Here is a 14349-nt window from a genome sequence, read left to right on the forward strand (position 1 = left end):
AAGCCCCACGGAGACCCGGCTGCGGCCCGGGCGCTGTGCGCAGCCTCTCCTGGCCCCGGCTGACCTCCGGGCCCCTTTGAATCCTCCCCGGATCACCCGCCCTTCCTCTAGGGATGGGAGGAGACCTTGGCCGAGGGTCCCCAGCCTGCGTGGCCGGATGAAAGAGGGACCAGGGAAATAAAACCTCCTTCTGCTTGAGGGCCGGGGGCCAGGCGGCGCTGGGCCAGAGGGAAGAAGTGCGGGAGGAGTCGCTCTCGGGATCCGGGGTCCTGCATTCCAGGGACCCTTAGTCCTTCGGCCCCGTGCAATGACCCGGTGATCACAGCTCCCTGTGTCTCTCTGCTGCGATGACTCCCACCCTGGGAGAAAGGTTTCCACCATGCATGGCCCTCGCGCGTTTCCTTGTGTTGGTTTGGTTTGGTTGAGGAGGGAGTATTGCAGATTCCCGGAAAGAGGGTCTCCAGCTCCCAGGGTGTCGATCAGAATTGACTTCTTTGGCGTCAGGGAGCGGGAAGCATGAAGCCGACCAGAGAGAATTCGATTTATACCCTCCTTCTCAAGGGGCAGTCTACACCTGACATTTGGAATATGAGCTCCTGCACGGCTAAAGCTCTGACACATGGAAGATTGTAAACGAAGTAAAAGTTTAGTGAATGGGTACAATTAAAATGAGAACATGCCTCATTCAGTTGTCCTGGATGGGCAGGACATCCTAAAAGAATAAGCTTAGTGTGCGGTGTGCCTTAAATTCAGCCTCAAACAAGAATAATAAAATATTACGACTGTGTATTTGCACAGTTATTCTAAGAATGTTACCTCGTTCCTTATATATTTTTGAGTTAAAACTGTATAAAGTTCTAAGCAGGAAGAAAGGATTCATATGAGGGCAAATTAAAAGTGAAGCTTCTCAACAGCTGGCATAGAGCCATAGTGGGGGGATTTAAAGAGCTTGGATTTTGTCGTTCCTAGAGCCCTGTGTTGGTATGATGGAAAGAGTTTGGAAATAAACAGAACCCTTAGGAGTAAGTCTGGGCTGGGCCAGTTAGGCCTTAGTTTCCTAGTCTGTGAAATGATGATAAGGTGAGATTGTGTATGAAAGAAATGTTCTTCATAAGCTATATGACATGTCATACAAATACTTTAGTTACTGGGACGTCTATAAATTGGTGAACAAGTCATGATTCATACACTGTAGCTACAAACTGGAGAGGGAAGAGGGTTCCAGATCTGCAAGTTAGGGCAAGTGGGGCCAGGGCAGAAGTGTTCTATATGCTAATGAATGTCCTTTAATAGTGATTGCTATGTATTGAACTGTGCTCCCCTGCAGATTCGTATGTTGAAGCTCTAACACCTCAGGTGACTATATCTGGAGATATAGTCTTTAGAATATGACTATTAAGTGAGGTCACAAAGGTGGGGCCCTAATCTGATAGAACTGTGGCCTTATAAGAGAGAGAGAGTGAGAGAGATCTGCTAAGAGAGTAGTGAGAAGTGAGGAAGAGAGCTCTGATTAGAACCCCACCATTCTGGTACCCTGATCTCAGACTTCCAATCTCTAGAACTGTGAGAAAATAAAAGTTCTGTTGCTTAAACCACATAGTTTATTTCATTATGGCAGTTCCAGCAAACTAAGACAAATATGTCTTCCCTTGGAGCTAAGCGCCCCTCCTACCACCTCCACCACCTGGCGTTTTGTTCAGCACTTCCACAGTTGTCTCATTTTTAATTCGTAACCGTGTGAGTTGGAATTGGCACGATTTATTTTAAAATGAAAAAGCTAGGACTCCAAAAGATGAAATGATTTGCTGAAAGTCATACAGACTGTGAATAACTGAACCAGGACTTGAGTCTCCCCAGACAACAGCTCATCCTTAGCCAGTACCAGATTTGGGGCTAGGTTATGGGAATAGGAAGATGAAATGTGATTTAGAGGTGGAGAGGGCACAGTCTGGTCAGGAGAAGGAACTGTGGAGGAATGACTGCAGAAGGTTGGCTCAGCAGGGAGAGCAGTCCAGGCAGAGGAAAGGTGGGGAAACATGGCTTTGGGGGCAGCCACAGGCATTGCTGAAGTTAGGGTTCAGTGGATAAAAGGAAGGGGCAGAGATACCCTGACACCATTGGAGATATGACTAGGCCTCCCCCTGCCAAGGACTCTTGATGGCCTCCCCCAGGCCCTGGCCCAAAGGGAAGAACTCAGAGATCAAGGCTGAGTCCTTAGGGACCCGATGTGCCTAAGGAAAACAACAATAACCACTTCATGTTGACACTTTAGTAAATCACCTTTGTTTGACCTGGGGTCTCCTAAGGGTTAGTTTATTACAGCCCTAACCATTTGTAAGTAAGTGATAATGTGCTCTAATTAGAAGATGTGAATCATATACTTAGGGCTTTTCCTAGCAAGGTCCTACCCCTAATCAGTGTTTTCACAGAAACACTGGTCTCCAGAGGCACAAAGTCTTCCTTAAAAAAATACATGTTCATCCCTTTCAATGGGAATGCTGATAAGGACCTTAATTAATGAAGGGACTAACATCTGTCCTCCTTTGAGAGCATGAATACAAACTCTTATCAGTCACAGTCAGATACAAGGATGCACCTCTGCTGCTTTCTTTGTGGGTACAATTTGCATACCTGTGTTTATCACATCTTTAACCCATTCTGTCTTTCAGGGATTTGTTAAATCACTCACTCAAACACCCCCTCTGGAGAAGGGGAAGAATCAGGTCCAACAGGGCTACTTGCTCTTAAAGTTCCTCTCCCAGAAACCAGGTTCCAGACACACCCCACCCACCCGCCCCCACGGCCCAAGGGTACTCATTCTGAGCACCAGGCCAACAGCCAATTTAAGGGCTGGCTTGGGGATTTCAGCTTCCCTCTGCCTGGGACTGAATGAAGACTATCACCTCTACCTCACTGGAGACCTCATTAGGACTTGAACTCTGGTCTTTGTTCCTTCCCAGCGGGTTCTGCACAGGGGGAGGAGGAGGGAGAGGAGGGATCGGGTAAACCCATCACCCGCAGAGCAGCAGGAGTCCAGCAGCTTCTGAGGACCCGGAAGTGAGTAAACAAGCAATTACCAAGAGAGCCAAGCGGGTAACCAGAGAAGGGGCTTAAATCATTTGATCCACTCCCTGCCCGAGAGAGGACGTCTGCCTTCCCTCAAGCCCTCCTCCCATCCAGCTTCTCAGGGGCTGGTTTCACCTCCCCCTGCCCACTTTCCAGGTGAAATTCCATCCCCGGTGGGGCCAGGTCCCAGGGTGAGAGGCAGGCAGTGATATTCTGGCCAGACTCTTCTTGGCTTTGCCTATATGGGGAGAAGGGAGAAGGAATGAGATGGTGCTCCAAAACCCTAAGCCCTCAAATCCTGCTGTGGGGAGCTTAGCAAGATCGAGGTGACTCAGAATTTGCTTCTTAGAAACTGGAGCGGGAACCCAGCTGGGCTGCAGGAAGTGTGGGGTCGGGTGAAAGAAACCTCCCATTCCTGCCTCCTCTGGCTTGGAGCTGCCTCCTGCTACCACTCCTAGGCTAGGCTAGTCCCCGTGTTTTTCACTTTCTCTGGTTCTGCTGACATCAGTGCAGATCCCGGCACGGAAAGGCCTCTATGTAGATAAGATTAAGGTCCTGGGCTTATCTTCAAAGAGTTTGCAGTTCAGTGGGGAAGGGAGAGGTAAGTAATTTCAGGGAGTTAAGCAACATGGACATAAATAACAATGCGAGGCAGCATAAGGTAGATGGCTCCGGAGTCCCCTGCTGCTATTGGCCCCAGGAATTCTTCACTTGGTTTATTGACTAGCCTTTTGACTGCTCATCTTGTCCTTGCCCCCAGTCTTTCCTCTTCTCTCACCCTTAGTCCTGTACTTCAGCCAGTGATAAATCTAAATTCAAATCTGATTGGATCCCACCATTTCTTAAAAGCTTTCCTTGGCTCTCCCACATTTTTTTTGTAGTCCTGGAGATAGAACACGGGGCCTTCAGCTACAGCTACACTGAGCTGCGCCCCCAACCATCCCACATCTTTAAAGATAAAGCCAAACACCTCAGCACAGCATGCCTAGCCTTTTGTAGTCTGACCCCTCTTCATCCTAGGGCCATACCCCATTCCATAAAGTGGACATTTGTGATATCTAGTTACTACTCACTCTTTGGCCTCAGGGTCTTTGCACAAGCAGCTCTATCCATCTGGAACGATTTCCCCCAGATTCCAAACTTGACTAACTCCAAATGGAACTCAGTCTAGAAATAGTCTCCTTATCTTAGGACCCTAGTAACCTCTCTGGGTTAAATACCCCTTGTCAATATTCCTATTTCACCATGGTATTAACCCTGGTTAGATTGGTTTCCCATGCCTCTACCTTCTAGACATCAACTTTCTTACTTACCCTTGTACCCAGTGTTTAGAACACAGTAGACAAAGGATGGCTGAATGAAACCTTGACTAGGCAGGCAGAATATGGGAAATCATTAGAGATCGAACCCGGGGCCTCATGCATGCTAGGCAAGTGCTATGCCACTGAGCTACACCCCCAGCCCCATTAGAGGCTTTTGAGTCAGAAACTGATAACAAAACCAAAACTGTACTGTCAGATGAGTGACCTATTACTTTATAAGGTAGGGCTGGGGCAGAGGAGAGGAGAGGCAAAGGGGAGAAGAGACTCAAGCATGACTCAAGAACAAAGACAATTAACAGTGAAAGCTGGAGAGCAGAATGGAAATGAGCTAGGCAATGCTGCAAGTTTAACAAGAATTTGGGATGTGTTGGCAAGAGAGCTGTGGGGGAGGGGAGAGGTGAAGCCAAGATGTGCAGCCCTGGTGCTGCGGAGTGAAAGCCGGAGGACCAGACCACAGTCAGGAGAAGGCCCTGGTGCAGATGGGAATATGGAAAGGCCTGCTAGGGAACATGGAGAGAGATGATCTGTTTGTTTTCAGAAATAGCTTCGGCTAATTAGAACCGAAAGCAAACAGACTGGAGGAATTTGGAGCTCTGGGCTGAGTTTTGTGTCTGGATGGTCTAGGCATGCAAAGACCAGCAAGTTAGGGCCTCACCTTATCCTTTTAGAAAAGTGTGACAAAGGCCCACTAATGATGTTGGTTTATAAATCACTGTCATAGTTGAACATGAAATCATCCCAAGCCGAGTGGCGTATTAATTCTTCTGCATTTTCTCCCATGTTCCATGGGACGTTGCTGGGGGTAATGCTGTTTCTCCATCTGGACTGGGCTGTGTTTTATCAAATACTCCGCAGTTCTCAGTCCAGTACCTTTTGCTGCTTCTCACATTCTTCCTGTTTTCTGACTCTGAGTTTATTTTAGTCTTCTGTTTCTCTTTAAGTCCTCACAGACATCTGTCTCTCTTGTCTTCCCCCTCCGTCCACCCGCTCTCTCCTACTCCTACTTCCATCTCTTTATCCTCTCTCCATTTGCCTTAAGAGACCTAAAACTGCTTGGCTGCTCTCCTTCTACTCTCTGTATCCGGAGCCTCTTTGTTGGACGTGTCTCAACCTGTTTTCAGCCTCAGATTAATCCTCCATAACACTGAAAAAGACAGATGAGGTCAGACTTGGTGGGAAGGGAAAGAAGAGAAATTTTTTTTTTTTTTTTTTATCCAGGAAACTGTGCTCATTCATAACTGGCTTTCCAAATGAGCACAGACTACAAGTGTGTGTGCACACACACGCACACATGTTTTTTGTGTTTTGTTTTGTTTTTTTTTTGCTTACAAGAACACCAGATCCTGCTATCCTCATAGCACATGCCTGCAATCCAATATGTTTCAAACTCCTAATATGTAAAAGGGATGAAGCATCAGAAATCTCCATCTTAAGATGAGTGAGTGGCAGCACTAGGGTTTCAGGGAGTGATCCTTTTATTCTCCAGGATCCTCTAGCAGTTTGTTACCTTGCCAACTGGTATGTTGGAGTTTAAGCTGCGAGGGTCTTTGTGGGCTGGGAGTGAGGAAGAGATTGCAGGCTGCTGAAACTAACAAGGTCCCTGGAGTAATTTATTAGTGTCTCTGGTCTCCTTTTATTTGACAGAAGAAGGAAAAGAAAGTGTATATTTCTCCTGATAAGAGTCACATACTTAGGAGTTGAGATATATATATTCAAACCCCATTCGCCCTCATTATAGCTGTTCCTGCACCCATTGATTCTGTCTTAAGATGTGTGCGGCCCTTTCAACTGACCCAAGAGCCTTTCTAGCTGTCATCTTGATTCTCTTCACACCAGATTTCTTGGGGAAGGGGGTATAGTTAGAGCCTCCACATCCTTCTTTCCTTGCTCAGTGACATTTTGTTCTGGGTTTCCTTGACTTTTCAGCTGTCTAAGTCCCTTGGCAATGACCTGGCTGGACTCCTGCCTTCCCACACACTGTTCCTACTCCAGCCCCAACCTGGTCTCCCTATCACTAGGTCTCAGCTTCCTGCCCTCTCTCTCCCCTGAAGGGATATTTATTCTCACAGCTGAACTCATCAGTGGAACATATGGAAAGGCCCAGAAGCCGACAGAAAAGGAATGTCAAGAGAGACTTAGGCCTCCAGTGACCTAAAGCTGAAACATTCACACCGGATCCTGAGATAGGTGGAAAACTTTAACGTATATACCAATCATCCAGAGATCTTGTCTGGAGTAGGGCCTGAGATTCTGTATTTCTGATAAGCTCCCAGATAGTGATGTACCATACTTTGAGAGGCAGGGGACTCGACTCCATTTCATCTACCATCAGATTTTCTGGGGGTTTCTGTCTTGTTTTTGCACCTCCTCTGGAATATAATCGCCTTGAGGGCCAGGATTCTGTCCTCTGAATCTTTGTATTTTCCATTAATGAGTTCCTTCTGAGTGTGCCTGTAAATAATTAATGGAACCCAGGGCCGAGTTGTTTACAGTTTATTTTTAAGCTTTGCTTTACCAACACTTTATCTTCTAATCACAATTGTGAGGCAAGTAAATACTTGGGGAAAAAAAAGAAAAGAGAAAAGAAATAAACCAAGTAAGATGAGTGACTTTCCAGCTGATGAGCCACATATTCAGATTTGAGTTCACAGCTCCTTGCTCAGAGGGGTCTCAAGGAAGCAGGTGAGGGGTGACTCTGAAGGCCTCCTCTAGGTGATCCACCCCTCAGGCTCTGGACCTCATGTACTCTTGCTGTGAGAAGTAGGAGACTCCCCTGGCCCCTCTCATGAGGGCATTCCGGAGCCCTAAGCTCCGTGCTAGGAGGCCAGAGCCTGCCACTGAGGTGACTGGAAGGTTGGGAAGCAGACAGCTGGGCCGGCCCCCACGCCAGAATCGCCCCCACACCACATCTTTACAGCTGCTCTCAGTGGTGCTGACGAGGAGCGCCTTTTAAAAGACATTTTGAAGACAGAGTAGGGTGTGGGGAGAAAGCGACAGAAATTATAGAGCAATAACCACCCCAGCAGAGCGTCCCGTGTACCTCAACTTCAGCTTCTGAAACGGAATCTTTGCTTTTAGTGATTTCTCCCATGGCCATAAAAATAAAAGCCACTCTAGTCTCTAAAGTAGGTCACACAGGGAGGGGGAGAGAGAGCGAGAGGGAGAGAGTGCGAGCTGATAAATGCAGATGCCAAGGCACTTTCACCCCTTTCCAAACCAAAAATAAAACTTGGAAATTGCCTGAAGAAAATGAGAGATACAGCTTAAGAAAATCTGGGGAGAAAACAGTGGGTGGGGTGTCCTCCCTTCTGTGCACTTGGCCCAGGGCTGACCTGGAGCACTTGCCACAGTGGCAGGTCCTTGTGATGACCTCCCCCACCCGCTCAGACCTCAGCTCACCTCCTGTTGGTCATCTCTGTTGTGCAATGTCAAAGAGCTGCTCCCTTCTCCCACTTCTAGTAACTCATTGGAGTAAGTCTCTATTAATCAAAGGCTAGAGCAGGAAGGCAAAGAGGCACTTTTGGATTTCTCCATTTGAGTGGTTCTGTGATTCATTATCTGTTCTAGAAAGCAGGACATGCAGTTCTGTGAAGAAAGGAGGAGCAGAAATACTGGGTAGCCCACATTCGGGCTCCCCTGGCTTTGCCTCTCCCTTCCTGCATCTGGCCACCAGCCAAGCCAGCTTCCAGCTGCTGCTCATGTTTCTAGTATGTATCCTCCCCTGCCCGCCCCATTATCATGGAATTGGGGGTCTGACGAGGCACAGGAGGCACAGGGAGAGGATGACTTGAAGCTACCACAGATGTGGCTTGATCTCTGAGGTCCAGAGTGTCTGGAGACTCTGCAAGTCTCATGGTTAGGAAAATCTTAATCTTCGCTCCTTTTCAGGGGCTGTCGTATGCCCAACTATAGCTCTTCTTTCCCTCACAATCAGACTCTCCCCCAGGCAAGCAATGAACAGTAGTATCCTCAGAAGGTGGAAAGGAAACTTAGGCCCAACCCAGAGAACACCTGCAATCCCAGCCAGTCAGGAGGCTGAGGCAGGAGGATTGCAAATTCAAAGCTGGCATGGATACTTTAGTGAGAAAGAAAAATAAATAAATGCCAGTTATATAGCTCAGGAGTAAAGCACTTGCCTCGCATGTGCTGGGTCCTAGGATTAGTCCCCAGTACTGCCCCCAAACAAACAGAAAGCTCCAGACAGAAATGGAAAGACAAAACAGCCAGAGTACAGATGGAACACCTATTCTACAAAGGCTAGGGGATACTAGAAATAGCAAGGACTCGTGGATCAACTCGGAGAAACACTCTGATGGGTTTAGGAAGGGAATTGAGTGGGGAGAGCTGCTCAGGAAACTCTGTACCTCAGACTTCTGTGTTCTGAGCAGAAGGAACAAGACTGGCAGAGGGAACAGGATTTTTGTTGTTTTTGTTTTTGTTTACCAGCTGCTGCCCTGCCTCAAGGCTTAAGAGGTAGAATGGGTTGAAGAATAAGCAGTAGGAACACATGGCTTTCAGTTCTAGAAAAACGGAAAGAAGCCTTGCCTTGGCATCTGGTGGAATGACAGGCTGGGGAAACCTGGCAGAGGCCCAGTTCATAGGGAAAAAGCAGAGGGCTTGGGCCAGGGCTGAACTGGTGCTAAGTGGGTGGGAAAGAGGCAACTGATTGTCACCTCCATCCTGTCCCTTAGGGATATGGTTTATCACAGGCCTAGGGGCTTCTTATGACCAGGTCCCAGAACACTTCATTATATAAAACTAAGTAGATTTGCCAACAAGCATCATAGGCATACTCTGTCAGTCCCCCAACACAGTCACCTGCTGGAGATGCTCAGTGGCAGTGGTAGCAACCAGCTCTTCTTCCTGCAGTTTCCAAAAGCTGGTAGCTAATTATCTTTCTCACCTGCCCATAAGTGAGCAGTATCCAGCAGTGGAGGCTGCTGTGGAACTGCAGGGTAGGGGAGAGGGAAAGGCCAGTTCAAGAATGCAGTCCCTGGAGGCTTCTGCCTCCCTGCCTGCAGGATTCCAAAGGCCTGAGACAAACCCCAGGCTGAAGTCCAGCAAAGTCGCTTTGGGCTATATTCCTCTGGGAGAGAGAAATTTCTACAGAGATTTTATTTTTAAAAACTTCATCCCCACTGGGGGAGGGTGGTGGTGGTGGCTGGCGTTCTGAGGGTCTGTTTGGATCAGGAAGGAGGCATTCAATAGCCGTATTTTACACTTTCTTTTCTTTCATACTCATTCTCCATGGTACCCTCAAGAATTGTTACTGAAAAACTCTTAAGGGCATGAGTTTAGATTGCAGCAATTCCTAACATCAACTCTGCTCCTACCATTTTTTTTTCCTCCTAAGACTTTGCACTGGGTAGAATTTTAAATGTGAACAATGGTTCAAAGGCTGAGAGACAAACTGCTCATTACTCGAAAGAGTGCCAGAAATCCTGGGAAGCCGACCTCACTCCCCACCAGAGCACTGCACCTCATAGTAAGGGTTTGTTTCAGAGTCACGGGAAGGTTGGATCAGCATTTCTTTTCATTGCCATCTTCTTTCAGGAACTGCTGGGATAAAAGGGAGCCTAGGCAAATAAAAAATTCACAAACAGGACAAGAATAAAATATTTAGGGCAAGAGATCAGAAATCCTTTGGTTATTCAGTGAACTGAACTAACTCTGCTTAAAAAAAAAAAAAAAAAAAGTGTAGGAAATAAAGGTCCATCAAACTCCATGTCACAGTGAGTATCAGCCTTTAGACTTGGTCTTACAGGCTCTAAGCCAGGTTGTCATGCCCAGTGAGTTGAAGAGACTTAGATTAGCCCAATGCTACCGGGGAGCTGTTTTGTCATCATTAACTTCATTCTCAGTATCAACTGCAGAAGTGGTTCAATGACCCCCTGCCTCCCACCTCTCCTCCCCAAATCGAATCATTGATAGACAGGGGGAATGGCAGGGTTATTAGGTGCCACAGAGAAGACCCAGTCGCTTTGGATGGGCAGTTCAAGCTTTCAATACTTAAAAAGTTCTTTTTCCCAAATACAATTGATGATTTCTGAAATGGAAGACAGGTTTAAAGCCACATGGTTGAGAAATACTATACTAAAATCTATCACCTTTATTTCCTACTAATATGATCTTGAATACTTGTCAAAAAGCACATTAAACATCTGGCTTTTACGTGGCAGGCCAAAAAAAGTATTTTCCCTCAGGCTGAAGAAGTAGTTCAGGGATAGAGAGCTTGCCTAACATTTGTAAGGTCTTGTGTTTGATGTCCAGAACCACAAAATAATTTTTTTCCAGACCAGAGCTATGGTTAATTTGATCAAGAGACCAGGTATTCCCAGAGTGATCCAAAAATGGATGTTAAAACTATGGCTTTTTTTGTCGGATGAACCCAACTACCACATATAACTATAAAGCTCTAATAAAATAATAAACGAGCAAAGAAAAAGCAAAACAAACAACAAAAAAACCCACTTAAAAAAAAAAAATCTGTGGCTTTGTTTCTAGTCACACTGCATCTAATTTAGTTTTGTGATACCCTATCTTGACATCAGGAAGGCACTTTTCCAGGGCCTATCAGTAAGTGTGGCTTATGAAACATTCTATGCCCAAGAAATTCAGGCTAAAAAAATAGCTGTGAGCTATTTTTTTCTTTACTCATCCACATTTGTATGTCAACAAGAACTTTGCTCCTTGGGAGTTTTCATTCCTGCTTACTCCTCCCTGAAAATAGAGTTGTTTGATACAATCCAGGAGTCACAGGGTTGGTCTGAGACATACATAGCAACAAAATTACGCTGCTAGAACAAAAGTTCACGACTGCCAAGTGTCCAGAGCAAAATAGAATTAAAGAACCTAGCACTGGATAGAATTTAAAAATAGATCTTCCCTTCCCCTACTTTCCTACACAGAATTCACTTTTACATTAACAATTGAGTGCTTACTATGTATGAGGTCCTTTTCTCAGACCATTAACTCATTAATTTTCACAACCCTATGAGGTAGGTACAATCATTTCAATTTCACATTTGAAAAAACTGAGGCACAGAGATGGAGCAACTTGTCCAGGGTTTTGGAGTTGAAATACAAAAATCTAGGCAGCCAGGCTCCAGAGCCCACGCTCTAACCATTATACTATACTGCTTCTGCAATAAAAAGATTTTTTTTTTCAAATTTCCTGCACAGATTTATTCCCCTATCAAATATGCCAATTTGCATTCTCTAAATTAAGCAGACACATGGTCCCATGGTTCATCTTAATGTGATACCAAGGATCAACAGGAACTTTAGACTCATCCAAAACATACAGCTCTCTTTAACACACCAAATGTTACCCCCTTTCAAATATAAAAATACAGAGATAGCTGTTCAAGCATAATAATTACTTTCTAGCAACAGGAAATATCTGACAACTTCAGTTTAAGCAGTAATCACTCAATTGATCTTGGGTGGCTATTACAGAACTTAAGTAGCTAATCTCTGGAAGAAAAACAAGTCAATTTAACAAGACCCTAATTAGACAATTTTATTCTGTGCATACTGATGGAGCATAAAGTAAAAGTTCCCCTATGCTTAAGGAACCACTAATAAGATTTGCAAATATCAAAGGGATAGCCTACTCAGCTATGACAGACATTCTTATAATTGGGACTTTAGCTAAGGTCAAAGCATCATCCATATATGCTCTCTTTGCTTAAAGATCAAAACCTTTATTTAAAGTCTCTTTCCTCATTTTCTCCCATTTCTTAACACTATTTACTCAGAAAATCAGTACCATCTTTTAAAGTTCTGGGAACCATGTTTTACAACATCACTCGCTAAATGGTTAGCTTCTGAGATTACTGAATACCTTTCAGATATTGAACATTTTGCTTTAGACACAGCTGCCAGCAGTTCCCTTAAAAGTAGTAATCTTAGTAAAATGACTTGGCTGTCATCACTTCAGTGTTGATCATGACCCAAATGCTGATGTCATTGTCTAGGTGACAAAAGCAAATCAAGTTTTGCTAAATGAGAATTTACCTAGTCTTCCTTGGCCTCCTTCCTTTTCCGGTTTGACACATGCAATTTCAATTTCAATTTCACTAATTCATTTACTTTCTACAGCTATACCAGTAAAAGGGAAGAAAAAAAAGAATTTCCATCCTGGCATCTAGTGGAATGCTGAGATGGATCTGGCCATTTGGACAAGTCAGCTTCATCAGCCTTTTGTGAGGTTCTAATGGGCTTTTAAAGAAAGCTACTAACTTTTCCCTCCTTTCAACACAAATCTAAAAGATGATCCATGGCATTAGCAACAGGAAACTAGAAGAATTTTTATGGAATGTGGTTAGGAAGGGCTTCAAAAGTTAGCACTTACTTAATATTAGACCCTGTCAGATTGGGCTGTAGAAAATCAAATTGACCTAAATCGACTTGAGAAAAGGCAGCTGTAGTGGCAGGTTTCAAGCCACTGGCTGTCACTGATGCAGTCCTAGGATGTTGAGGGGTAAAACCTTAAGGTTGTCCCTTTTGATACTCAGTGAAGTCAGTAAACAATGTCCTCAGTCTGTGAATGACTGATAGTGAGGAACCACACCTTAAATTTTCTAGCCCAGGCCTTAGCTTACCACAAAACCCAGGCAGGTGATCAGAGAAGGAGGCAGTGAAGTTGCTTCAAAATATTTAATACGTGTTAGACACGTAAAGTTACATTTTTTTTATACAAAAATCAATACAACAAAGGAGAAAATACTGTACAAAAACCTTATCAGCTCCCCCAACCTTTATACAACAAAGACTGGAGTCACGGTATCTACAAAACCATAAGGTCTTTCCACTTAGGGCTTTTGTCTGTAAACTTGGTTTCATTAAACACTTTTTAAAAGCACTGTGTAGTAGTTCTGAGATAGAGCTTTTAAAAATATATCTCTTCTTTATAAACTCCATATTTCCAAGCTTGAACTCTTTCGTGAAGTTCGTCAAGCTTTCTCCCCCTGTGGGGAAGCAAAGGTCCCTTAATAGCCCCCTTTCCCAGAGCGATCACAGGGTATAAACGTTTCTTCTGTGCTGGAGAATGGTGGGGAGGAAGAGAAGTACTACAGGTCTCCGCTCCAGACCAAGTCCCTCTAGTCTGAGGAAATCCTGGGAGGAAACGCCACTCCTGGCCCTGGTGTGGTCCTAGCTTTCGTGAGAGGGGTGTGTGTAAAGTCCCTCCCTCCCCGGAGAACGAGTGGGGAACTCCCCGGCCGCGAGCCTCGCAGCCGCTTCCTTCTCTGTGCGGCCGGCAGAGGAAAGTCCCTGTCTGCCCCCAAAGTCATAAGCCCCGGGGAAGGGGTGGTGCATTCCAGAAGGACAAAACAAGTCTTAATTCAACAAGACAAACTTACAGACACACGGACATACACATACACAAAAATTAACGATCGTCCTCTTCCAATAAGCCTCCAACTCCAGGTCTCAGGATGAGACTTGGAGTGTCGGCACAGCCCGGCTGCCCAGCCGGGGACAGTGCGCGCTGCCCGGCAGCATCAGTCTCCCCAACGCGCTCAGCGCCTGCGGTCCCTGGGGCGTCCTCGCCGCCCGGAGCGGTCCGGCGCTCGCTTTGGGGACGCCGCGATTCAACCTCACCCCGGCGGGGCCGGGGCTCAGAAGGCCACGATGGCTGTGCTCCAAGGGTTAATGTCTCTCAGCACCGGCTTATCGCAGCAGATCTGCCCGGGCTCGGCGGCTTCCGCACCGCTCTCCTCGGCCTCTTCTTTCTCCCGGCCGCCCCCGGGGCTTTTCCGCAAGAGTCCCGAGAAGCTGGAACCGAAGATGCTAATGAGGTTAGCCACGTTCCCGGTCTCCATCTCCTCCTCGCCGTCCTGCTCGCCCGCGCCCGGCTGCTCCTCCAAGTTCCGGCGCGGCTTCTTCAGCGGGGTCGAGTCCGGCGCTGGGCAGCCCGCGTGGCCGCCGCCTGCCCCCGCCGCGCCGCGCTTCCTGG

The 14349-nt window shown here is 46.2% G+C and overlaps 1 protein-coding gene across 1 annotated transcript in view; it reads right to left on the bottom strand.

The window, feature by feature from the left end:
• Window positions 1–13035: 13035 nt before the first annotated feature.
• Window positions 13036–14349, bottom strand: part of Ier5 (immediate early response 5) — a 1438-nt gene continuing 124 nt past the window's right edge. The window contains exon 1 of the mRNA XM_048810220.1: window positions 13036–14349. This exon is cut by the window's right edge and continues 124 nt beyond it. Coding sequence (XP_048666177.1) covers window positions 14012–14349 — 338 coding nt within the window. The 3' untranslated portion in view covers window positions 13036–14011.

The sequence above is a fragment of the Marmota marmota genome, unplaced genomic scaffold, assembly GCF_001458135.2.
Source record: "Marmota marmota marmota unplaced genomic scaffold, marMar, whole genome shotgun sequence".
NCBI classification, from domain to species: domain Eukaryota; kingdom Metazoa; phylum Chordata; class Mammalia; order Rodentia; family Sciuridae; genus Marmota; species Marmota marmota.